The 25211-nt window shown below is 46.2% G+C and overlaps 2 protein-coding genes and 1 long non-coding RNA gene across 3 annotated transcripts in view; 1 reads left to right on the top strand and 2 right to left on the bottom strand.

Moving 5' to 3' along the window:
- Window positions 1–20260, top strand: part of LOC148595418 (CBP80/20-dependent translation initiation factor-like) — a 119709-nt gene extending 99449 nt beyond the window's left edge. Inside the window, exon 7 of the mRNA XM_088520845.1 lies at window positions 20177–20260. Within this exon, the coding sequence (XP_088376971.1) occupies window positions 20177–20260 (84 nt within the window). The remainder of the gene's footprint in view (window positions 1–20176) is intronic.
- LOC148595417 (uncharacterized) overlaps window positions 1–24422 on the bottom strand; it is a 379015-nt gene extending 354593 nt beyond the window's left edge. Inside the window, exon 1 of the long non-coding RNA XR_015913160.1 lies at window positions 24296–24422. This is a non-coding gene — a long non-coding RNA (uncharacterized LOC148595417). The remainder of the gene's footprint in view (window positions 1–24295) is intronic.
- LOC148595419 (syncytin-2-like) lies at window positions 4449–19603 on the bottom strand. Its single transcript, XM_088520839.1, has 2 exons — window positions 19574–19603; window positions 4449–5288 (listed from the first exon to the last, which is right to left on the bottom strand). The coding sequence occupies exons 1-2, from the start codon at window positions 19601–19603 to the stop codon at window positions 4449–4451; spliced, it is 870 nt and encodes a 289-aa protein (XP_088376965.1).
- Window positions 24423–25211: the final 789 nt, after the last annotated feature.

Here is a 25211-nt window from a genome sequence, read left to right as displayed (position 1 = left end):
GAGCACGGCAGACAGAGAAGAGTTGTGGAAGAGGTTGTGAGATACCTGCACCCCTCAGAGGCTGCAGCCCCTTGGAACATTGGCTGCCGATTGCTGCCATTCTCTGTGGGGAAAAATATGGTGGTTTCTTGGCTTTTTTGTTGGCCCGTGTCTCTTCTTCCATGTGTCCACCATGAGACTTTTGCAGATTGGCAAGGCAGGATTTGAGACATGCTAAGAACCACGTCCAGCAGTCACATTCAGAGAAGTTTCTGTCTTGAGAGATGAGGCCTGTAATACCTAGGGGTGTCTCCTGGTTTTTCAGGAACCTCTCTGGGTTGGGAATCATGTACAGTAGGAACAGGCATCAGGCTCACCTTACGTGCGCCTTGTCTCACTGGTTAGGATCATTTTCCCCGTGGAAACCATTAAGAATTTCCATTATTTCCTTTCCTGAGGCTTTGTTTGGATGGGGATTTCTGGAAGGTATTTCACAGGCAGGTATAATTAAAGAAAGACATGCTTTGCCTATAGGCAAGGCAAAGTTCCTCTAAAGCCAAACTTTAGCAGGGTAGAAAAACATATCAGCAAAACAGAAATCATTTGTTGCCTGGTCTAATGGAGAGGAGGTCGAGGAAAGTGGGGAACTAGTAAGCTGGGAGTCATCCTAGTTAAACGTGGCCCACCAGGGTTAAGGCCTTTATCCAGCAAATCCTTGAAATATGTGCTTAATTTTAAGTCCTACTGACTTCAATCTGTTTACTCTTGTGCTTAACTTTAAGCATGTGCCTAAGTGCTTTACTGGCTGAGGGCCAATGCAAATAGTAGACTTAGGAGCAGATTCACATGAAGTGAACTAAGATCCCATTGAGGCAGTCAGTGGAGAGATAAGATGCTGTACCTGTGTTGGGGTAGAGCAATACTGTAGCAGTACTGGGATAGTGAAGAGGGACAGTGCTGTAAATCTCTCATATGTACTCTCCTCATAGGGAGAATCCTAACAGATTAATCTCTAAACATTTATCTTAATTTCAGTGCCTCTGTATTTTACTCTTATAAAAGGATCAGCTTCAAAGTTAACCTTTTGTATCCCACAAACAGTCTTGAAAAAAGCTATTTCCCTCTTAACCAAGAAAAACATTTTAGTAGAGAAAAATAGCCTTGACTTCATCATCATAAGAGGAAGAAGAACAGATTATATGACCTGACTAATAAATCTTCATAGGAATTTGCATGGCTGCATTAACACAACGAAAAGGACTCCTGTATTAGCACAAGCTTTTATAATGGCTTTATCTTCTTATTTCCTGTTCCAAGTTAATTCCTGAAAGCCTTGTTTTAATCTCCCCCTTTGCTCATCCAGCCTGGAGTTCTTAGAGTGGCAAGGGTTTTTTCATTATTTTTAATCTATGAATGACAGTGATTAAAGCTAATAGCTGTAATGTGGCAGGCATGAAAATGAAAAGCAAGCATCAGAAAACAAAATCTGTTTTTTTGAAACCACCACCACCAGGGGTTAAGGGAAATCTGCAGCTGGAACAAATATAGCCCTCATCTAACTTCCTCAATAACTCTACTCAACGGAGCTCGCAGTTGCCAGACGAAGGAAGCGTGGTTAGCCATTGAGTCTTTGAATGCAGCTCCATTTCCCCCTCAAAACCATGGAATTTATATTAACCTCCAGCTTTTCTTAGCTGGTGGGAATTTTTTTTTCAATTTTTCTTTTTTTGTGTGAGGAAGAGCCTCGCTTTGTTGCTCTGGTTCGAGGCGCGGAGGGGACGGCTTTGCTCCCAGTATGGCGTCCTTCCTGGCCCAAGGCCATGGGTGCTAAATGAATGGTTTGAGCGCTAATAAGGAGAGAAAGGCGGAGGCTGCCAAGTGCAGAGACACAAGCACCCGCAGAGACATCCAATGAATTGATTTCTCGAAGATCAGGCTTTAAGTGTCCTGGTTTGTCAGGTTGTCCTCATTCCTAACAGAGGTACAAGCAAGAGAAAGGACCATGTGTGAGTTTAGCCTCTTGGGCGCTGGTGTAGCTATATAATGTCATGTATCAGTGATCATCAGAGGCCAGGAAACCCCACTGCAGGGTTGGCCTTGGGGAAGATAAATGTAGAACAGCAGAAGGCTGTTCTAGCCATGGCTTTCAGTGGGTAGGTTGTCTGCGAGATGTTTGTGTTGGATAGTCACTAGCTATTTCTGTGGCGAGTAGCACAGCCTCAAGGCAGGGTTGTGCTGCCCATTTGGTGGTCAGAACAGTTCAAGAGGCAGAGGTGAAAATGGGCAGGTTTGGTCTCCAAGTAGCTCTACAAACATCGTTTGTTGGCTTTAAACAGAGCTGTCCTTTCTCCAGCTCTGGACATAATAACAAAGAATCTGTCAGTAAAGTAATGATCTATCCCAGCCCAACAGTTGTGTTTTGGAGATGAGCTCCAGTGTTGACCATCGTGTGTTCTCCATCCTTCTGCAGAGAAGGTCTCATTCACTGAGTGAGAATGCTGGAAAAGCCCTGGCAAGGAGGGCAGCACAACACGCAGTGCAAACACCTTTCAGAGCACAAATCCTCCCAAGTACTGCCCATAAACATCCTCGGGGCTTCATGGCTGTGGATGCTCATCAAACTGTTTACACATAATGTGACCCGAGAAATGACAGTGAGCCAAGGCTGTGGCGCTGTCCCCTGGCACGTGAAAATACCCAGAAGTTGGCTTTGTTCATCAGGTTTTGTTGCTCTCATCACTGGCTTTTCTTTGTCCCCACCTGGTTCCCATGAGAAACAGCCTAAAGGCTCCTCTGCTGCTCCTGTGTGAAATGAATTGGAAGGGCTTCACCCGGCTCACAGGAGTCTTCCCAAAAGCCATCATGGTGCTTGCTTGTCATGGCAGAGAGGCTAATGTTTGAGCAGTGCCTGGAGAACAGGAGCTATCCTTGGATCTTCGGAGTTGTCACAGTTGAGTTCATCTTTTGCAAGATGTAGGAAGGCAGTACTGCAATCTTGCTGCTTGTCCTGCAGCAGCTTTTGGATAAAAAGTAATTTTTCAGGGTCTGGTGTTTGATTCTTAGCCTGGGTGGGCTTGTTAATGTTTTATATACTTGTTCCTGCATTAAAATTCATTACAGTGGGAGGAATTTTAGAGAGGAATTTGATACATAAAAGGAAAATCTTGGGAAGGAGTGTTGGAGAAAGGGAGACTGCGACACCAGTTGGTCATCGACAAGACTCGTTTATTGAACATTCAGTGTGCACTCTTATACACAACTTAATTAGGTTCATGCATATTGCAAGGCTTGAGCTCATGATTGGTTGCTAAGGAGGTTGCTATGTCCTGGCCGCATAGGCTCTTTCCCAGCTCTGCAAAGTTGTTTACCAGAGTCGGCTAACTACTCTTTCCCACATAGCTCCCCATTCCCAGCCGGCCAAGGACAACTCACTAACACTCCCCAGTACATTATCAGCAAGGCGCAGGTGGTGCAGATTCCTAGCACAGTGCAGATTCTCAGCACAGCATCCCTCTACAATTCCCCCTTTTTTCTTTTGCACTAACCAAGCCTTGCTGGTAAGTGAGAATACTTTATGTCTAATACATGCAAAACCAGAATACCTTATGTCTAATACATGCAAAAGCACAGCCAAAAACTACAAGGCATAAACAATAAAACAACTAGTAATATTAGCCGTGATTTACTAATACATGCACCCATTCCCAAGTCCGTGTTGGCCTGCAAGGTCTTTCCAGTCGAGAGTCCGACGTCCTGCTGAGCAGCTTTCGTTGTGTATTGATCTGCTGATGGGCAGTTCAAGGACTCTTGATCATTTCAACGCCAAGGTTTTACCAACCGCCTGGAGCTGTAAGGTGTCCTCGATCTCCAAGCTATTCCTCTATAAGTCCTCCTTTTTTCTTTTGCACTAATCAGGCTTTATGAGTATGCAAAGATAGCATTTGCCTTAAGCATGCAAAGGCACAGCTGAATAAGCATAGGACAAAAAGCATAACAATCAAAAGCATCAGTCCTGTCTTAAGCGAGGATTTCAGTCACCCACCAATATCCAATAAATCAATTAACCCATCCAGCCCAAAGAAGCCCACGTCTTTCTGTATCTCCTGGGTGTGTTCCATCAGCTGTTGGATTTGCTGGTGGATTGCCTTAGAGTGGTCTTGCAGGTCCATACAGCACATTCCTTCAAAGTCTTCACAGCTGTGCCCATGGGCTAGCAGGAGGAAGTCGGTGGCCGCTCTGTTCTGAAGCACTGCATGTTGTACCTGTGACCCCCCCGAGACTGCCAGCACCTGAGTTCTCTCACGGCAGACCATGTGAGCCACCGCTTCCAACCGAGAGGTCACACTCTTGCACGGTTGAACTGAGAAGATCCATTCTAAAACCGCAATCTAGCTGGTTCTTATTTTGTGTAGCTGCAGTAGCTTCCCTATCTCAAGGACACACTGTCCTCTACTTTACCTCTGCCTCACTCAGGCCCTGTGCACTAACTCCATCTGGCTATGTCCTTTCTCCATTAGCCAGGTTTGCACAATACTCTCCACACTTCCCCCGTTTTCTTTTTGGGCTATCAAACTCGCATTCCATTCTTGGTTGACTATTCGCGTAAGCATATTTTGCAAGCATTTAAAGATACATGGTACAAGGAGTATAATCATAATAAGCACGATCCCTATGGTAATTAAATGTTGCACAGCTGAGGTTAGCCATGGGCCCAAGCCAAGACCTTTTAACCAATTATCAAGGCCGAATCCTGTATCTGTTTGCAAGTGTGTAGTTAAGTCGCGCAATGTCTCCAACTGCTTATGTATGGAATTTGAATGATCAGAAAGGTTCATACAGCACATCCCTTCCAGTTCCTCACACCCATGACCATGTGCTAGCAACAGGAAATCAATAGCAGCTCGATTCTGCAAGGTAGCATGACGAACCGAATCAACATCTGTTAACAGCCCTGAAAGAGCTAGTGACGTGGCATTTGTTTGTTTTGCCAGCCAACATCCTAATTTTCTTAATGTCGCCAGCGCTTTTGCTGCCGCTACCCTCGGGGCGAGAAAGGATGCTACAAATGTTCTTTCGCGGGACCAAAAATCGGCGTTATCATCACAGTCACCTTGAAACGCGTGTGTCATTCTTTTTATCCTATGGCTCTTACGGTGCTGTTCTAGTATCATTGATGTGTTCGGCGTGAGCAGCGTTAGCCGCCCAAGCGTGCACGGGCCTCCCTCTATTTTGGAAGGAATTCCTGCCCACGCCCTGTCCCCGCATATTAAAAACACTCCTGGTGGTAAGGCAATCGGTGTGTTGGATGACTTGGATACGTTCTCCGAGGTTTTGTTACACCAAACGGTATTGTTACCCCATGTGGCATTGACTGACACAGGTAATGATTGGTTCCAACCTGTTCCCCGGTACACACTTGTCCAATTGAACAGTAGGCATGCATCAGCCTTGATTGACCCCAATAATTCTAACTCTTGGGGTTCTAAGGGAGCGCGCGGAAAATGCGGTACGATCGTATCCCAACTATCCACGTAATTACGTGAATTGTTGCTTTGACAACCGAAAGCTTTCGTAGGGCAGGGCCAATCATCTAAAGGTACTCCCACTAAGCATGTGGAGAAAGGGTTTCCGGGTGAAGCTAGGGCCAAGCATATGGCCTCCTGCCCAGTCTGATTTGCAAGGGTGACCCATATATTTTGTTTTGGTTGAGCAGGTACCCATATGGCTCTACCCCAGCATGTGCACAACACTAGAATCAGTACAGTACGAAACATTTCTACATTCCAGCGCGCAAGGTAGTCTTCTCCCCCTTTTTTCTTTTGCCACTGCATGATGAGGGCAAACACCGAGATTGGGTTGGAGACGTCCATGAAGTGTATTGGGAATTCAGAGCATTCCTTCCATTGCGACATTCTCCTGTGTGCACTGATATGATGTATTGAGTAGGCTATATGGATTCAGGTCTGTCCAGTTGCTTTGAGGAATACCTAACACCAGTGCATCAAATTGATCTGCTGTCCCACAAAGCCAACAACTCTTAATTTGGGTATAATTAACAATACGCCTAAGAAGCATAACATATCCATTAGCGTTAAAAGTAGCATCAGCTCCTATAATAGCGTTAAAAGCAACATTACCTCCTAAAAGCCACAATATACAGCTAATAATGACAGTAACACTTCTTCCTCCCATGTTGTTCTTCCGCAGCCTCACGCCTTCCACAGTTAGGGTACCAGCTGCTTGCCTGCTACGTCTGATGTATGCAAGTTTGCTTCCAGCCAAGGTCTCGCCCATTTTTGCTGGCACCCATCTGGTTCCAGTATCTGTAATGACACAAGCATACCCTTTTCCCCAGGTTATCAAGTCCAAAGGTCCTGTCCATTTTCTGCTTTCAAACAATTCTTCCACAAACACTTCTTCCACATTATCCACCCTGTGACCATAGTCACTCAAGCTTCACATGGAATTGTTTAGGTGTTAATATTACATGCCCTAAACATGATGCAGGTAGGCGAGTGATTGCACATTGGTACATTAGACGGAGGAAGTTACAGAAAAGGAAGGGAGTCTAGTTCTACAAGAATATATATACAGAAAATATTGCAGTTACAATAGTAAGTAATTGAGTATAACAAACTTTGTATCCACCCCGTGACTCCAGTTACCATTGTATATTGAAATTTAGTCTCAAATTAGAGTCTTAGTACTTGGGACATCGATTGGGTCATCCACCTGTAAAGGGGTATAAGCGGTGAACTGAATCATCTTTACGTTAATAGCTTTCATTATAGTAGATTTTATACAGGGTATTGCTATACTTAGGATAATTATCATCACAATGAACATCACCACATATTCTATCAAACTGAATCCAACCAGTGATACCAAATCCAAACCAACTAAACACCTTCGCCAGCCAGCTAGTGTTCATTGATTCTCAGAGTTCATGGGTGTCTTTTGCCACCTGTCGCATCTTCTCTGATTGGATATCCAGGTCCTGTGTAACATTAGGGATGTAAATGCTGCAGTCGGTACTGGAGAGGTTTAGGTAGCCACAAAGTCCATTTTAGCATAACAGCATCAAGTCCAGTGCCATCCGGTTCTGAAGAGTCATTTTTGATGTGGCTTGTAATTGATGATTGAGCAACTGTATACTAGTATCGGTGGCATTAGCTAATTTTTCTACTTGATAGGCTAGCTTACTTAACCATAATCGCATTTGTAAGACCAAATCCAAAAAAAAAAAAAAAATCCTTCCATCTAAGACAGATCTTGGGAAGTACGGCAATCATTACGAGGCACAAAGTCTTCACTTACTGATTTATATTTTATGCTGCGATTATGGCACAGCCTATTTTTAGGGAAATGTAAACTGGCCAATAGTGTCTGACCCAATTGTGTTGTTCCCAATTGGAGCAATTTATCACATTTTAGCAATACCACAACACTGGCTTGTTTGATACTGAACCGAAATATGTTCCACTATGTCATGGTCCTCAGGATGCAATAGTATGGTGAAAAAACAATCTTTTAAATCGATTATTAAGATGTCCGAATCATTTTGAAAGGTTCTCTGTTTCCATTTCTATTTATGTTTGCATAGCTTCAATTTGGTTTCCTCTCTGTCCAAGGATACAAGTCAGAGTACAGCTCACAGTCCTCCACCGGTGGGGTGGGTGGGCGGGGGAGGTGGGGGGGGAACACCATAGTCTGAGTTATTCCTGACTTTACCATTTTCAAATTCTGGACTTACTTGTTGTGCTTATTCAGCCCTCTCTGCTGATATATATGTTACACAATAAAGATCTAAAAACCACAGATACAAACAGCACAAACACAATTTCCATCCAGTGGCACGACCTCACGTAGCTGTGCACTCCACTAGTGAGTTCCACTGTCTCAATTGCCTGATCCCATCCTCGCTGCCAATTAGGTTGCAAATGGGTTTGGGATTCGACAATAATCACACAGAACAAAGTGGCTACGGCTATTCAGGTGAAAGCACGTTAAAGAAGCAAAGTATGACTAATTACTCGTGAGGTAATACTTGTTGGCAGGACACTGAGCCTGAACATTCTCTTGAGTTGGCAGATGAGAGGGTTGCTGACAGGCTCCCAACTCAGCGGGCGTCCCTGCAGAGACAACGTGGGTCTCAGTGTTAGGAGTCTCACCCCTCCTTTCTCTCTGCACTGTCTGTTTATGCCCGGTGCATCCTGCCACGTAGGGCCAGTACGTGCCAGCAGGCAGACCAGGGGGCGGACAAACTCCGCCTTCAGTCACATAACCTTCCCTCCTGGGTGCGCAGGTGCGCATGTCAGTAAGTGGTCCCAGTCGTCAGTCTGAGGGTCCTGCCTTTCTCATCTCCCTCCCTCTCGGGTGTTTGACCTTCAAACTAATTTAGAGGATGTTTGCAGTTAAGTTGGCTACAAGCCCGGTCAAGCAGCCGCCTTCAACTGCTTTCGAAGGAGGTCGGCTGTGAGCCTGGCTGAGCAACCGCCTCCGCGCTCCTTATCTCTCAGCCTGGGTAGGCAAACATCTTCTTTCTCAGGGTCTTGGATCCTATTTTGCACAATAGTTTTATGACTCTACAGATCATACAAATTTCCACCTTTCAACCATACCTCGTGTCGGCATCAATATACAAAGGATACAACACATAATAGAGATGAACATAGCAAATAGAAATAATAGCCCTAATAACGGTTTCTGTCCTCACTTAAAGCATTACAATTCTTCAACCCCCACTTTACAAGACAGATCAAATTCCTCTGCACCTCCCTCCTGGCTTTCATCAAGCCTTCAGCAACATAAGTTTCCTTGATCTCATTCGCCTTCTCTTCCCCAGCCCCCCTTTCTCCTTTTTTTCAAGGCGATCTAACAAGCGGAAGCGGGGGCACAGACAGTGTAGGCGCCGCAGGTGCCAGCACAGAGGCAGGCACGGGCGGGGGGGTTAGCGATGGATCTCCAAACACCAGCAGTTTTCAGTGGCGTGGTGGTCCCGGTCCTGAAGTGCTCGCAAAGGCGGACATGACTCCAGCGGCCACTTTGCTTTTGGCTTTCACATCGGATTTGAATACTAGGTGGGGCTCGGCTTTGAACCCATTCTCTCTGCACCAGATCGAAAGCTTGCAGAGGGTCTGTTCTTCAGTAGCTTGCTCCAGGGATTGCACGAGCCTATTCACCAAATTTCCGTAGGACTCCCGCAATCCCTGCTTCACCATCGTAAATGATGGGGCCTTTTGTTCTGACAGCACTAAAAACAGCGCCTGCTTCCACGAAGCATTATACATGGGCATCGAGTAGGTTAGCTGAGTCGCGGGGTCACCATAGAGATCCCGTCCCATAAGCATCTGCACAGTCACACCACACAATGGATCTCCCGAGATGTTACGTGCGTTCACCACCTTTTGGATTTGTTTCTCCCACTCCCGTTCCTATAACAGATATTGCGCGGGAGTGAGAGGGACCTTCGCTATCATTACTTCTCGCCACGTACAACCCAAGTCCTTAGCCGTTTGGCTACCCGCAATGGTGGCATCGCAGAGGGAGTCCTCTATCTCCTGCCACTCAGTGGCACTATACATAATTTCCAGAGTTTGCAGATGTCCCTTCTCTTGTGCCCATCGTAACAACTCATAGAGTTTCTTCATACTCACAGCCGCCTCTCGCTTGGCGAGAATATACAATAGCAGCTGTGTTGCCGCCCCCCAGTCCATGGTTAAGGCGGTCTTCGCGGAGGGGCCCCCTTTTGAGCACCCCCGGACCTACGCCTTTGCGCCCGGTCCCGGCTTGCAGCTAGCATGCACTCACCGCCGCCTCTCGGCTCCCCGACCTCCCGTCACCGTCTTCAAGGCGATGTTTTGAGGCCGTCCCACACCGTTGTGCCAGGTCCCCCGAATACCCTGGTAACTCTTTCTTTAAGTCAATTCCCTGTACGTTACATTGTTGTAAGGTACGGGTAAATAATTCATACGCCACTTGCCTATCCATTATATCGTCGGCGCCGTTGCAGCTCTCCAAACTCCAGGCTCCGGTGGCGCGTATGGCCCGAAACCATCTATATGATCTTCGGGGGTGCCGTCTTTCCAGCGTTTGCTCGGCGGATTTGCACCGTCCTGGCTGCAGAGGACCCAACTCCTACTTTCTCCACCGTGGTGCGTCCTCCTTTTTTCTTTTCAGTCCGGGAGGATTTCAGTCCTTTGCTGTATCACGTCGGGGTCACCATTTGTTGGAGAAAGGGAGACTGCGACACCAGTTGGTCATCGACAAGACTCGTTTATTGAACATTCAGTGTGCACTCTTATACACAACTTAATTAGGTTCATGCATATTGCAAGGCTTGAGCTCATGATTGGTTGCTAAGGAGGTTGCTATGTCCTGGCCGCATAGGCTCTTTCCCAGCTCTGCAAAGTTGTTTACCAGAGTCGGCTAACTACTCTTTCCCACATAGCTCCCCATTCCCAGCCGGCCAAGGACAACTCACTAACACTCCCCAGTACATTATCAGCAAGGCGCAGGTGGTGCAGATTCCTAGCACAGTGCAGATTCTCAGCACAGCATCCCTCTACAAAGGAGCAGGCAGATATTCAAGAAGCAGTTTCTTCTACCGATGTATAAACTGCTGGCAACCTGACCACAACTTTTGTTGATACAACTTAATTAAGAGGACTCTGAGGAGAGCCTAAGGTTGTCCAGGTTTTTCATGTGTATTCCCAGTCAATAGCAAAGTGAGTGTTCTGGCAAGCAGAAGAGTGTCACACTTTTCCTGTGTCACACAACATTTCTGCAAAGAAGTTGGACTTTTCAAAGGGAAGAATGAGGTTTGTTTGTTTGTTTGTTTGTTTTCCTAGAATTAAATGACATTTGCATGGCTGAGCTAGACTAAGCAGAGATTTCAGAAAGGACAAAACACATTTTTTATTGTTGTTCTTGTTTTCTTTCTTTGTGGTGTAGTCCCAGGAGCTGTGTGTTGGCTATGTCTTCAGTGCAGGAGTCTAAAACTGAAATATCTGTAGTTTGAAAGTGATTGAAGAACAATGTCAGGGGCCCAAGGAAGAAAAAGATGGTGATACTGTGCACAGCTTGCATCAACCATAAACGTGCCCTGTTTGATCCTGCAAGAAGAACTGAGACTGGTAGGTCAAAAGGGGATCCCACCAGTCACGACCCCATTGAAACTGGTGGAACAATTCCCTTTGACTGCAGTCACAGTGATTTTAGTAGGACATAGTGATATGAGGAGATGGATTTTCTGTGGCAAGATGAGCACGCAGCAGGCCTTTCCACTGGAGATATCTGGGATAATTAATTCAGGATCTATCACAGACTGGCCTCTTGGGTCTGCTACCCACCAGGTAGGAGAGCAGAAAAGTGCGTATTGACTTATAGCTATTGTCTGCATTCTTAAGGTGTTAGGAAACTTGATTTGCTTGGATAGTCTCCAAAGGGAAGTGCCATAGCAGTGCCAAGGGTTGAATGGTGAGAAAGTTATTGTAGTGCCGCTGCATCTACCCACGCTGCAAAGAGCAACCACCTCTTGTTTTTATGGTGACGTGGTTACCAGCATGCTTGGAACTTCATCACTGGTGGACTGTTCCAACTTCTGTGAGCTTCCATGAGCTAATCCCAAACTCTCTGATGTCCTAGGGGACCTGTTAATAGATGACCTTAAAATTTCATCAGGGAGGCCTGTCCTGTGAAGGACTTCTCTTCCTCATGACACCCTCCATCAAGATTGCCTGATACATGATGAAGAGGTGCTAGTGTGAACAACGAATGAAGGGTAATGTTCCTTCTTCATTCTAAAGCAATCAGATGAGATGATATCTGCGTTTGTATTAGCCACTCAACATCAGTGAATTTTCCATGCATGCACAGTACTCATCTTTGCAAGTGTCACAAGAACTGGACGGAGGGTGGTGGAGCTCCTACCTTCTGTGCAGCCGATGGAGACGGTGCAAGTTTCCTCTTGCTGTCTCATCTGCACCCCTCACCTCAGCTCAGGAGGCAGTACGAGGGAGCACAGCAATGTGCATAAGCTGCAGGTTGTATAAACTTGAAAAATATAGAGGAAAAGAATATTTTAAACATCTGCTAGGCCCCCAGAGGACTGAGATGATAATTTAAGTTACAAATATGACCATAGCAACGTTGTACTATTATTGCTCCCAACTAAAGGAATTCCACCCTTACCTCCAAGTTAGAGCAAACGAGGCAAAATCTAGCTCAGTCTGTTCAGACCAGTGCAGCCCTTTTTCCACAGAAACTCGGGCTACCTGGGAGCAAATCCCTGGTGTAGTTTTATCTCTGTTTATTGACTAAATGTATTTGTGGATGGGACACTTTACTGCTGACAACAAGGTTTGTTTTTCAGTGTGACCTGGCTAGAGGAAATAATACATACAAATAAACAATAAACCTAAACAACACTAAAATAATATCAGTTAAAACAATTAGAGTTACTTCCACTCAAGTATTGTTCCCATTTTGCTACAACATGGGAAAAACTCTATTTCCTAAGTCAGATCGTAACCAATTCTGGATTTGTGGATTCTGGTAACAAAGGGGATTTCTTTTGTCTGTTATTTATGCTCTTCCTATGGCGCAGTGTGCCCGTCGCAGTCCGTCTGGAGCACCCTGTCTCAATGCAGTTTCCAGGAGGGATTTGAGTATGTATCCCTGTCGCTTAGCTGGGCTTTGGCGGCACTGCCTGTGCTGCCTCTGGCTCGGCCTGCCCAGCACGGTGATCGCGGCAGCCAACCGGCGTGTTTATGGATAGGAATGTGTTTGCAGAGGCAGTTCCTCCTAGGAGATTTTGTCCTGGATTTTAAAGTTTTATTATCTCCAACTTGTATATAATTCAGGAGCTTTGGGGCTGGATTTAAAAATAGACCCCAGAAAGGTTGCTGACGGTGATCAGCACCAGGGCTTGGGGAGGACTCGAGGTAAATTTTGGCTTGAGATACTTAAGTGTGCCAGTCTGATTTCTAACATTTTTAATTCTGTGTTTTCCCTCCTCTCCCAGTTCCACATGGGGCTGTTATAGCCCTTTTCTTAACTGCTTTTGTTTTATTCCCAAGTTGGCTGCAGCGGGACAAAGTGCTGCTACAAAGTGCTCAGACGCCAAGGTCTGCGCTATCATCTTCCATCTAGCTCAGTGTCCACCCTCTGCCAGGAGGCGAGAGCAAATAGCAAGGAAAAGCAGTGGGAAGATAAGAGTCTTACAAGATGCCTCTTTGGATCTGGGATGGCACGTGCAGGGTCTGTAATTCATTAAAACGCCTACGGTTTGTGAGAGGGGCCTTAAAAACTGTCATTCGCACTCAGCAGATGGGATTCCAAGAGTTTGCGTCTTTGGGGCAGCTTGGGAGGGCAGAGCCCCATACAGAATAGCCCCGGTGTTGTTTAGCTGTCACAGTCATGCCACCATCGCTGCCATTGCTTTGGTGCCCCCGGCCCTTCTTTGGAAGAAGAATCTCCTGCTCAGTGCCCTTCAGCCCTTGCTGGCCAACGCATGTTATGGGGCGCTCCACAAAGATGCAGCTCCTGCGGAAATCCTCTAAACCAGGACATCTCCCTAGGAATGTCTAAGCCACATCTAGCGCAGGGTGACGGCTGAGCCATGGGAAAAGCCACTGCAGGGAAGTGCTCTGATTTAGCTGCTTCCCACCTCAGGCTCGGAGCATTCTGCAAAACCATTACGCTTTCTCCTCCCTTAGTATTGAGTCCGGATGAAAAAGGAGCACTGATTGTTTCCTTATACAGAAGTGCAGCTATTATTATAGACACCTTCCAGGAAAAATGAATAGTTTGCAGTTTGAAGGAACAAATTTATCACTTAATTTTTAATGTAGAGGAAATCATTTACAGGCTGCTTCCTGACATTGTTTGGTATTCTTCTGTGGCTTCCAAATCAGGTCAAGGCTTTGGTTCATGCCACAGCCGACATCTTTCAAGAGGTAGAAAATTCCCCTCGTGTAACGCAGAAGAATGAGTGGCAGGCCAGTTTCTGTGGAAATTCCTGGAATGGGGAGAAGGAATAGCAGCTATTCTCCCAGGAGCTGGCGGTATCTGAAATGCCTCTAATGCTCCTTCTTGGCATTGTAAATCTGGCTTTGAGCGGGTAGGTGGGAAGATAGTTGGGGATCACGTTGGCAGCGGAGGTGAAGGGCCTTTCCATGCTCTGTCCGCCCAACCTCAACCCATCCGCGGGTCTCATGCATGAAGCCGCACAGGGACCAGCTGCCATTGAGATTTGTGGACCAGTGCAATGTAGTCTGACACCACAGCGCGTGCGTTCACACTCTGCCGTCTGTTGCTACCACTTGGCTTATTCTGATGCCTCTGGAAGGAGGGGTAAGGGGTAGCAGGGCATTTGCAGTCCCTGCTGGGCAGGGAAGGGCCAAGCAGCGCGTTGCTTTTCTGCAGCAATCCCACCGGGACATTCCCCATTTGGGCTGGTTCTACTAAACACTGGCACATTCAATCCCATTAGGCACCAAGAGCATGGGGCTGACACAGTAACATTTAAATAAATACGTCTGTGGCTGTGTGCTGCCCTGGACTTTCCAGGACTACCGTGGATAATTCCTCATGGAGGCAGATTAAAGCCTCTTTATCACAGCGTCTTACAAGTTTCTGGGTTGTTTTATTACATCATTTGTGGAACTGCAATTTTTTCTTTCTTTTTTTTTTTTCTTTTCTAGCACCCTTGGCCACAGCCTCTCTAGTATTGCCTTAGCACTAGCAGAGGCAGTGTCTTCGGAGCTCCTGCAAATCCCACCCTCCCCTCCTCTTCCTCCCTCCCTTCCGCAGAAAAAAAACCTCCCACCCTGAACTTTGTGTGTAATAAAATGGAGCAAAACTCCTAGCATCTACTGGAGGCCTAACAACCTGTTTGTTCAGTTCAAGCCTTCTGAAGCCATTTATTTAAGATAAGCAGGGGCGGAGATGTTTCTCGAGGGCAGAAAAGGCTCTCAAGATAAAGCTCATGTGAAATGATACTTTGATATCACCAGATATCCTCCTCTCAGCAGCCCAGTGTTGTTTTTTCCATCTATCCTGTAGCTTCTCCTGCGTTTTTTTTGTTCGCTCTCCAAAATCACGGCTTCGAATTGGGTGGCCTTGGGGTGCTCCAACATTGGAGGGCTGCACATGTTGTTTCTGCATGGGCTGTGTCACCAGAAATGCAGAAATAACTAAAAGTGAAGGCAGTTGCTTCCTAGCTTCACATCTGCAAAGCAGACTGAGTCAGATAGACACAAGCAGTGCAGAGGCGAAGCAGTGACCTCCAGTCGTCCCTTGCCTCCTGGGTTCTTGCCAGGTCTCGCCGAAATGCCCGACACTCTGGATTTGTGCAGCCCTATCTGGATTTGTGCAGCCCCACTTGAGACTTCTAGAAGCTGAGGGGAAGGAGGGAGAGTGTGGAGTAGTGATCCGATGTGGATGAAGTAGGAGCACTCTTGGAGAAAAAAATGCTTTATTTCAATCTATCATCTCCTTGTGATTGACCATTATCAGCCAAAACAAAAAAGCTGGTGCTTCCCTCCAACCTCTTAAATGAATTCTGCTGCAAAGGATGACTGAGAAAAATGCTAGCAAGCCTCAACCCAGAGCAGAGTGCCTGAAAAGTGACCGTTTCTCTCCTTTGGTCCCTAGCCCCACTTCACTGTGTGTCTCCAGGCTGGTAACATTGGCTTAGTGACCTCAGGAGAGTGACAGGCAGGCTCCCAGAGGAGAGTTCCCTGAGGAGGTGGCAGGTGTTGAAGGGGAAGGCGGCAATGGCGGAGGCTCTTGGGTTGTTGCAAGAATATTAATGAGATCTTGAAAGTTTTTCTTTATTTTTTTTGTTGTTCTTTCATTAAACTTCTACACAAATGGTGCTGTGGCAGCAAGGAGGCAGCTGTCGTCTTGCCGGATTCCTATGGGTGGTTGGACAGGGTCTAGTTGTTCAGGCGTGTCCATTGGGTGCTTCCCATATACACTGGGAAGAGCATCCATGAGCGTGAGTGTGTGCACAGCTACCTTTGCTGTGCTGGTAAAAAGACACCATGCTCCGTACTGATAGGTTGCAGCAAGCCTGTAGTGTGGCTTCTGACCCTCCACAGCATCCTGTCCTTGGCAGAAATCTTCCTCGGGCTCTGTCTGCTCTGAATCGCTCTCTGCAAGCCACCTGTTCGCACCATTTTCCTGGGAGCGGCATCAAACTTTGATTTTCCTTGTGTGTTTTCACCAATTTAGGTAAATTATGGATTTCCCTTAGCATATGCTAAGCAACCATATGACAGTCAGTCAAGCTTGCAAGTCATCATCCTCTCTTCTTCGAGAACTTTTGTCCCCAAAACATCTGGAAAAGAATATACACATCTCAACATACTCGATCTCCAGGGGATTGGTCCCAAAAGCAGACTGCTGCCGAACACTCTACTCTTATCGAGCTCTTCTCCTTTCTAGTTACAATGTACATGTTTGTAATTTAAAGCTGACATACCTGTAAGTACATTAGAAGTCCCATGAGCTTCTCAGGTTCTGCTTGAAGTTTCCCACCATGAAAACCGCAGAATGTTTTGCTCCAAAATTAAAAACGACCCCGATCAGTGGAACTTCCTAAAACTACGGACCTAAATTAACTTTCTTGTTCTTTCTTTTTCCCACACCTCTTGCTTCCAGAACTAGCAGCTTTGAAGTGGGATGTTTGTTGCGTTCTCTTCGAGGCACCTGGGAATAAATATCAAAATCAAACCACTGTGGGAGAGACCAAATGTGATTTTACTGCTCACTGACAAGTTGCAAACCCATATTTGAAAACCCTGGGCACCTTGGCTTGCCAGTGTCTTCTGGCTTGAGTGGGAATTAAATCTTTCTTGGGTAGCTCTTCTCGTAAACCTATAGCAGAGCAGAGGGTGTATTTCTCTTCTGCATCGCAAAACACATCCTTTTGGTTTCATTCAGTGATATCAGCTTCATAAAGCCTCTATCTACTGCCCTGGCTTGCTGAAAAATGGCAGAGCTGCAATTCAAATCCACCCTGTCCTCAACAAGTCAGCTTTCATTGCTGCGGTGGGGAGCCGCCAGCCAAATCAATAACTGTCGTGCATGTCCTTGCCTTGCACTTCAGACTCTGTCCCGCTCCCACCCATGCAGCACCCTCGGACGTGTCCATGCTCCCCACCCTCCTTGGAAGTGGCTGATATTTCCTTTGACATCAGCATGCTGCACACACAAAAAAAGTTGACTTTTCTTCCTTCCAAAATTAGCTCTGCTTAAGCACCAAAATAGACAAGAGTAGGGACCAGTGACTGTTTTTTTCCAAAACATTGTCTGAGGACAAGGACGAGGGAGGGGAACTGCATGGTCAGAGAGGGGAGATTCTTGATTTTCCTAATGGAGACACTAAGTTCTGGTCTGTTTGGCTACATGGAGTTTCCAGATGTGCTCTTTGGATTCGGAAGTTTATGCTCCTGTAATTAAATCCTGTCTCACACCTATGTTTGTAACTAGAGGAGTCACTTGCTCGTACCTCTGAGGAAGGGCAGTGGCATTCTGCAAGGAGGAAGACCTGCAGCACTGAGCATGGGCTTCCTAGCTGGGACACAGAGCCAGAGGGACTTAGCAAAGACTTTGCTCCTACGGAAATCGGTGGTTTTGGCCCTTGTATTCTGCAAAACTGGTTTCATTTTTCAAGCTCCGGGTGATTATATTTGCACATGTTTCTGCAGCGCAGCTTAAATTCTTAAAAATACCCCAGGCTTTAGCATGCTGCGGTAGTACGACATTTGGAAACAGTCTCACTGAGTATTATACTATTTTTAGTCTGGTTTCCTAAGCTAGCAGAGCTTATGCGATTGAGCTGTCTGTGACTTCTCCCTCCCTTCCTTCTCTCACCAGCTTGGGAACCCATTGGCCAACTTCAGACAAATGTTCAGAGATTCAGAGATCTCAGAGATACAAAGCTCTGCCTATACATTCAGTGAAAATACATTGATTGAATAGATGAGAAAAGCTCCTGTTGCAGCCCCCAGTAAGGAAAAAGCCTCAGCATGCTTTTGAAGCTATTAGCCACCAAAGATTCTACACCAAAATAACTATAATGTGTTCATTTGAAGGAAAAGCTCAAGTCAAGTCTTGTTAAATAAGTGATAACCAACTTTGGCCACACAAAAGCCACCTTCCAGCCTTCAGTATTCCCAAACTACCTCTCCCAAATGAAAGATGGGCTCTGACTGGAGAGGCAAGATCCAAGCAGCATGAAGAGTGCTCTTGGTTATGCTGGGTAGATGTGTGTAAGCAAATGAGTGCAGAACAACACTGAGCAGGTCCTCAGTGACAAGTAGATTTGGGGGAAAACTCATGCAACATTTAATGATGACCTCTCTACCACTGCTATGATTTCTACTGTAGGACGCTTTGACTGAAGTGATACCGCTGAGTATTAAGGGTTTTTTAATAGATGTTCCAAGGAGAGATGGATGATTTGGTTGCTGAGAGCTGAGTTCTACTCAGGAGTGTGCTTTATAATGCCCATACTAACCCCTTCAATCTGTGTGTATTCAATTTGCTCGGGAAGTATGAAAATGATGGAGAAAGTTAAAAGAGGAACTGCCCATGTTCTTTGCCTTCCCAGGAAACAACCGTCTTCACAATTGAAGATAAAACAAGGTGCATATGTGCTAGTCAGCAGCATGACTTACCCCTGGTCTTGGAGAATTCCTCTTTTCTTTAAATGTTTGAAAAGAATGAACATTTCTTGCATGGTGAGATCAGGTTCCCCAGGAGCTGTAGGCTAGTGGCAGTAGCTACCTGATCACTGTCTTCCAGACTGTCAGAAGCAGCCCTTCGGGTCTCAGTATCTGGGAGGCTTCCTCAGGACTCCAGAGAACTGCCAACCTAATATTTTTAGCATCCACAAGGACCTTTCTGTCCTATTCTACATTTTCCATCAGAGAATCTCCCAACGGTACTACTATAATAACCACTACTAAAGTTAATTCTAGTTTTTAGGGATCTTTACACACAAAGGGAAGAATTCTTGCACCATGGTGCTGGGGTATCATGCCGATGTGACAAGGCTGTTGCTTGATGAGAAACATTCCTGCCCACCCCTTGCCCTTATCTTCATACTCCCTCGTGGCCCCTCTCGTGTGGTGATTGACCAGCAGCGGCTGCAGCTTAGAGGATGAGACATATTGTTGTGGAAATAAAAGGAGCAATTTTCACAGGGCTTTTATTGCCAGCCTGGGAAGTACAATACTACATAAATAAAAATCATTATGGTTATGACAGCTCTGTAGTCTCTGGAAAATAAATAATACTTTGCACTTACGTAGTGGCTTTCATCCAGGAACCTCCGAGCTCTTAGCTCACATTAACAAAGTCTCCCAGTGCCCATAGTAGGAAGGTAAATAGAGTATGTCTGTTATCAGCTGAGCATACCAAGTGCAAGAGAAGTAACCTAGCACCTTCAGTGGAGTGAGGACAAGACAGGGAAAGAGCAGCTTGGGTTACTGCAGCCCTTCCACTGAGCTGACTCGGGCAGGTCATCTCATTTCCTCAGCATCTCCATTGTTTCTAGTCCATGGGGTGGGATCCCACTCACCTCTTTCTCCAAGAGGTGGTTGAGTTTCATGGCTAGCACTGAGAAGGCACCATGAGATGCTCCACAACACATTTATTGGCTTGTCCATGCTAACAGCAAGCCATGTAGCCATGATAAACCCTTTGGGCTCATGTGTGCTCTGTTCAATAAGTGATGATCCCTTTCTTACAACTTACCCTCCAGCACTGCTGAAATGCTGCTACAAGTAGGAGAACAGCTCTGTTAAAGTGGATGAAGCAGCAGTGTACATGGTATGAAGTGTCATGGGCGGTGTGGGTGAGTTCCTTGTCTTTAGGTTGCACCAGAGTGTGCTGAAGTTGTCTGCTGTACATGGTTCTCTCACCCAGCAACTGCAGAGAACTTCATTCTCTGTTCATTGAAACAGCGCTGGGTGGATATAAGAGACTTGCAGAGATTTTCAGAGCTTCCTTGATCAGGTTTGAAGTACTGCACTAATATGTGCTTTGGGAAGATGCTTAGCCAGGAGCTTTTTCTTTCAGCAGATCCACGTTTTAAACATCCGTCTCTGTCTCACCCTGACCACCTGCACTGCGATGCCTTCTGTAGCTCGGAATTAATAATTGCCTCTGCTCTGTTTTACAGCAGGGTTACCATCCGTTGCCTCATGAAGCTGAAATCGCACATACCAAAAAGCTGTTCAGAAAGAGGAGAAATGACCGGAGGTAGGTGAAACATGTCTTTGAATATATTGTTTTTATCTTCTCTTCCTCACTGCACATTGGTTTCCTGGAATGTCTTTGGACAACGTTGACCTTTAGCAGCTGGCACTGTTGGGTAGGTTCATAATCCTTCATCTGAGCATTAATGCTCTGGAACTGCAGTGTTTGTCCATCCCATGAGTTGGTCTTTAAAATTTTGGGCGTGTTCTATATTGCTTGAGAGCTGAAACCATCCAGCAAGTTGGGGCTACACCACTTTGGGGGAACCTGGAGCAACCCTAATGTCCAGCTGCCCTCATGCCAGATCCCCCACTTTCATTAGAAGAGGCAACTGGCAAGATATTTCCCATAAAGGCTTTGAGTTCCAGGAATTTACTTCCTCTCCTTTGGTTAAAAAGTGGAATTTGCTGACTTTTGGTGCCTACTGCAAAATGTGTTTGGTTGTAAGGGGTTGGCAGTAGGGATCAGACCTTTCCACGGGAAGGAGTCTGCGTGCTAAATAACCAGACAGCTGAGCTCCTATGGAATGGGTGATTTTAAATCTACTGAGTTAATTTAATTGTGCAAATTGTGTATTTAATTGGATAACTTGCACATTTAATTATATGAGGGCATCTAGATTCCTGCATAGGAATTGTGCTTGTGGTTAAATTTGAAAATAAGTGTAAATAAGAAATCAGAGAGGCAATTGCACGTGCAGCTCTCCTTTGCATGCGCATTCTTACGCTGCAACTGAGGCTGCAAAGCCAAGACACTAAGGCCTGTCTGAGACCAGGAGCTTGCAGGGTTAATGTAATTTAACCTGAGAAAGAGTGGCCAATGTTTTCTTCAAGGATAAGCTGAAAACTGGATGTCTGAGCTCTGATGCCTCACTGGGGCCTGATTTTTCAAGGCAGTCTTGCAAAGAGCTGCCCAGGAACCGTGGGGTTGTGTCCCAGAGTCACAGAGCCATCACTTCTTGAAGTACAAACAGCTTTCGAAAAGCCACGATATGGTTAACTCTGCTTTGGTTTTCCTGAGTTTGAGCAACTGAAAAACATCTGAAAGAAGTTTGCTGTGATGCTCAAGCAACATTCTTCTGTGGGCAGAGAGCAGGCATGGCAAGCTGGTCCCCATTGCGAATTTCCCCCCGGGCTTAGAGCAAAACTCTGTTTTTCAGTTTAATGTGTCATTTCTGTAATTTGGATAGTTATGATGTAGTACTTGATCACAAGCCTCTGTCTGGTTTCACTTGCTTTCATGTCACCATCCTTGAGGGTTTTACAGTTTCTTTGGTTTAAGTCTAATGGTCTCCTGGGGATAAATAAGACAAAGTGCCAAAAATTGAGGGTGTTTGAGTAATCCCTCCAGAATACGCTCGCTAAGGTGCTATTATGCTGCTATTGTGAAGTGGTGATGGCAAGCCAGGAAGAAAATCAGACAGGGCTGATGTTGGCTATCGATCATGCGTCTGTGGCCTTGTGGTTAGTCAGTGACAAATTCCATTTCCACTCCTCTTTTGGGCTCCTTTCTTTTTCCCTGTATCCAATTTAAAATACAATTTGGTCTTGTGGTTTAGGGAGGAAAAAAAAAATCCCTCATTTCAGCTGGGTTGCAGCCCTGCGATTGCAGGAACACGCTTAAAAGGAAATTTTTTTCTGCTTGTGTTGCAAGCCAGGGTTGGGTGAGGTTCATCTGAGCGCTGCACTGCAAAGCTCGAGTCTTCAGCGCTTCAAGAATTGCAACATGGAGTGGACCTTAGTCTTCCCACCCTGTTTCCCCCTGCTCAAAATGGATCTTTATTGGCCATCTGAAGGCAGTATGTCTTTGAGCTGAAGGGGAAGAAGCGAGCAGAGCAGCAGGATCTCCTGTCTCCTGCTCCAAGCAAGCAGAAATCCAACATCATGACCAGCTGCAGCCCAATTTGCAACACGCAGAGATGGTGCTTAGAATCATTATGGTTGGAAAAGACCTTCAAGATCATCAAGCCCAAGAGCGCTCCACGCCCAGGCACCCCCTCCAAGCCAACGATGGGCTCACGTGTCGTGGCCCTGTCCCCCGACAAGCGTTGGGTCTGTCTCCACCATGTGTTGCTTTGCTGGTGTGGGTGATTTTTTTTAAGCCAGACTGACAGACTTGCTAGAGCCTTAGCTCATAGAAATGCAGGTGATTGCACATAAGTGCTTTTGTGCCAGCTGAGAAACCAGTCCACTTTACAACTGTAAGGATCACGCTGGATGGATTTCTTCTGCTTCCCAGTCTGTTCAAATTGAGAATTATTGAGAGAATTCGGTAGGACCTCCCAGAGGTCAAGCCTGCCACACTCCTCGGAGAGCCTTAGGGAAGCGATAGGGCACGTTGCCCAGTCTAGGTAGCATCCACAAGGAATATATTGAATCTCCTTCACAGGAAGTTTTTAAGAAGAGATTTTCATAAGCCGTGATTTAGATTCAGTTGCCCTGTCTTGGAGATTATAAAATGGCCTAGATGAGTTCTCAAGCTTCCTTTCCCTGCTATTTTCTATGATTCCCATATCCTGATGACAATTTAAAGAACACGTAGCATCTATTTTTCCCCCTTTTTAAAAGAGGCTCTTCACCAACCGAGGCAGTAGCTAGAATTTCAGCTCAGCAGTGCCCTTTCTCAAGCTCATGAGTCCCCTTTTAGACCCCAGGACACAAGATGGCAGGAATCAGATTTATCTTGAAAGCCTTACTACTCTTTAATTAACTCTCCACCTCTACACATGCACTTCTGGCCCATCACTACTGTGGTTTGACTAAGCAACAGATTTTCAAGTTCCCTCTTGAGAATGGGTAGGTGGGAAGCGTGGACTTTGGTGGACCTTCAGTGGGTTTGTCAAAGCAACATCAAGACAACTAAGTTTCCACCCGTTCTTCATCTTCTGATTAACGGAATGCAGAAATTATTCTGGGTCACTTAGGGAGGAGGAGAGATTTACTGAGGGACCAGGAAGAGTGTGCTGGGGAATTGCTCAGAAGTTTGCATGGTCGGAATCTCACTAATTCCCTTGTCAGTAGTCCAGTGTGTTTTCTCAAATTAATTTAACTGTTTATTTTTCTGCTGCTCTCTGTAATACCCTCTGTGGGTTCTTTTACCTTGTAAATCTGTGCAGTTGTCCATCTCGCTGGTATCTGTTTAAATAATGATTCGCACTTCTTGTTTGAGGTGATGACAGTGAGCAGAAAATATCAGTTCTCTGGTGCAGATTCTGCTTGTTTTGGCATCCTGTTAAATTCAGAAGTCCAGTCTGTTTGATTTGCTTTCCAAAAGGAAGTCTTCGTATGTGTGTGGATACAGGCTGGTAGCTCACAGGGTGGTTGTTCTGCAGGGAAAAGCAGGACAGAATTCCAGGAGGAAATACAGCCCTGTGGCTAGGAGAGGAGCAGAATTTTGAAGAAAAATCAGTTCTCCCTCTCAAAAGGCTTCCAAATTCCTCTTTTCAATATCAAGACATGGATCCTTGGTAAGTTCAAAGCCAGTTCTGGCCATGGAAGCAGGGACTGTTGTGTTGTCCAAGTCCCTGGTGGGGTTTGGGGTGACCGGAGCAGCAAGTTGTGAATGTCTCAGTGTGCAGGGGAAGAACTTTCACCCAAAGCATCCTACTGCTGAGATCCCTCTCCTGTCAGACGTGAATTCAGGAGGAGCATTGCCATCAGGTCAAGGGAGGGGATCCTGCCCCTCTGCTCAGCTCTGATGAGGCCTCACCTGGAGTATTGGGTGCAGTTCTGGGCTCCCCAGTACAAGAGGGACATTGAGCTTCTAGAGTGTAGAGCCACAAAGATGATTAAGGGACTGGAGCATCTATCATATGAGGAAAGACTAAGCGAGCTGGGCCTGTTTAGCCTGGAGAAGGCTGAGAGGAGATTTGATCAACATGTTCAAGTACCTGAGGGGTGACTGTAGGGAAGATGGGGCCAAACTCTTCTCCGTGGTGGCCGGTGACAGGACGAGGGGTAACGGGTGTAAGCTGAAACACAGGAAGTTCCGTCTCCATGTGAGGAAGAACTTCTTTCCTGTGAGGGTGACAGAGCCCTGGCACAGGCTGCCCAGAGAGGTTGTGGAGTCTCCTTCTCTGGAGATCTTCCAAACCTGCCTGGATGCCACCCTGTGCCCCGTGCTCTAGGTGTCCCTGCGTGTGCAGGGGGGTTGGACTAGATGGTCTCTAGAGGTCCCTTCCAACCTCAACTGTTCTGGGATTCTGTGATTTAGGGACTACATTTCTGCAACTGGGGAACCAAAGCCCTTGTGTGGGGATAAGGAGATGGGGCAGAAAACCACAAGGGTCCTTCCCACTCTGACCTGAAGTAAAAGAGTGGGACAAAGAGGTTCTTGTGGTTTCCCTGCCTCTTCTCAGAGTGCCCCACATACCTATGGCTTTTGATAACAGGATTACTGAAATGTCCCCAAGTTTTCTCTCGTGCTGTCCCAATTTGCTTCCTACCATTAACTTGGCTTTACACTTAAATGACCAGAAAAAAACAGTCTGGACTTTTTTTTTTCCACATTGTTTTTGTTTTTAATTAGATTCCGAGCTGGGGGCGGCAGAAATATCCTTCAGCCCCGGAGAGCCCTGGGTGGCTGTCAGGGACGGTTTCCTCTTCCCGAGCCCCGCGTGTTGCCTAAGTGCTGCGGGCCCCTCTGCTTGTGCCCGCGTCGAGGGCAAGGTTAAGTGGGGTAAATAAAGCAGGGCAGTCTCCGTGGCTCCATTTCCACCTTTGAAGGTCCTGTCCTACTCTCCTGTCCTGCCCACCGTGGGCTCGGGGTCAAGCGAGGACCGTTCGGGATCTGCCAAGGCGCGTAGGTGGGCTGTGATATATCACTTTACCCATTATATTTTACTTTACAGATCCTCAGGGACACTCAGCCACCTTCTCTGGTTAGCTGCACTGATTAAGCCACTTTTCCTCTTGTGGCAAAGTCTCTTTGTGAAAAATTTTCAATAGACACCCGGCTTG

This window comes from Tinamus guttatus, unplaced genomic scaffold (assembly GCF_059628265.1).
Source record: "Tinamus guttatus ecotype Peru unplaced genomic scaffold, ASM5962826v1 Tinamus_guttatus_pri_ptg000103l, whole genome shotgun sequence".
Taxonomy (NCBI): domain Eukaryota; kingdom Metazoa; phylum Chordata; class Aves; order Tinamiformes; family Tinamidae; genus Tinamus; species Tinamus guttatus.
The sequence above is the reverse complement of the archived record's forward strand: the minus strand, read 5'-3'. Positions and strand labels throughout refer to the sequence as shown.

Excerpts from the sequence above, each read along its gene's own strand:
- LOC148595419 (XM_088520839.1), bottom strand. The coding sequence starts at position 19,603 with ATGAAACTCAACCACCTCTTGGAGAAAGAG. Across the intron at positions 5,289-19,573 it reads ACCACCTCTTGGAGAAAGAG|TCATCCAACACACCGATTGC; the intron begins GTGAGTGGGATC and ends AACGTATCCAAG.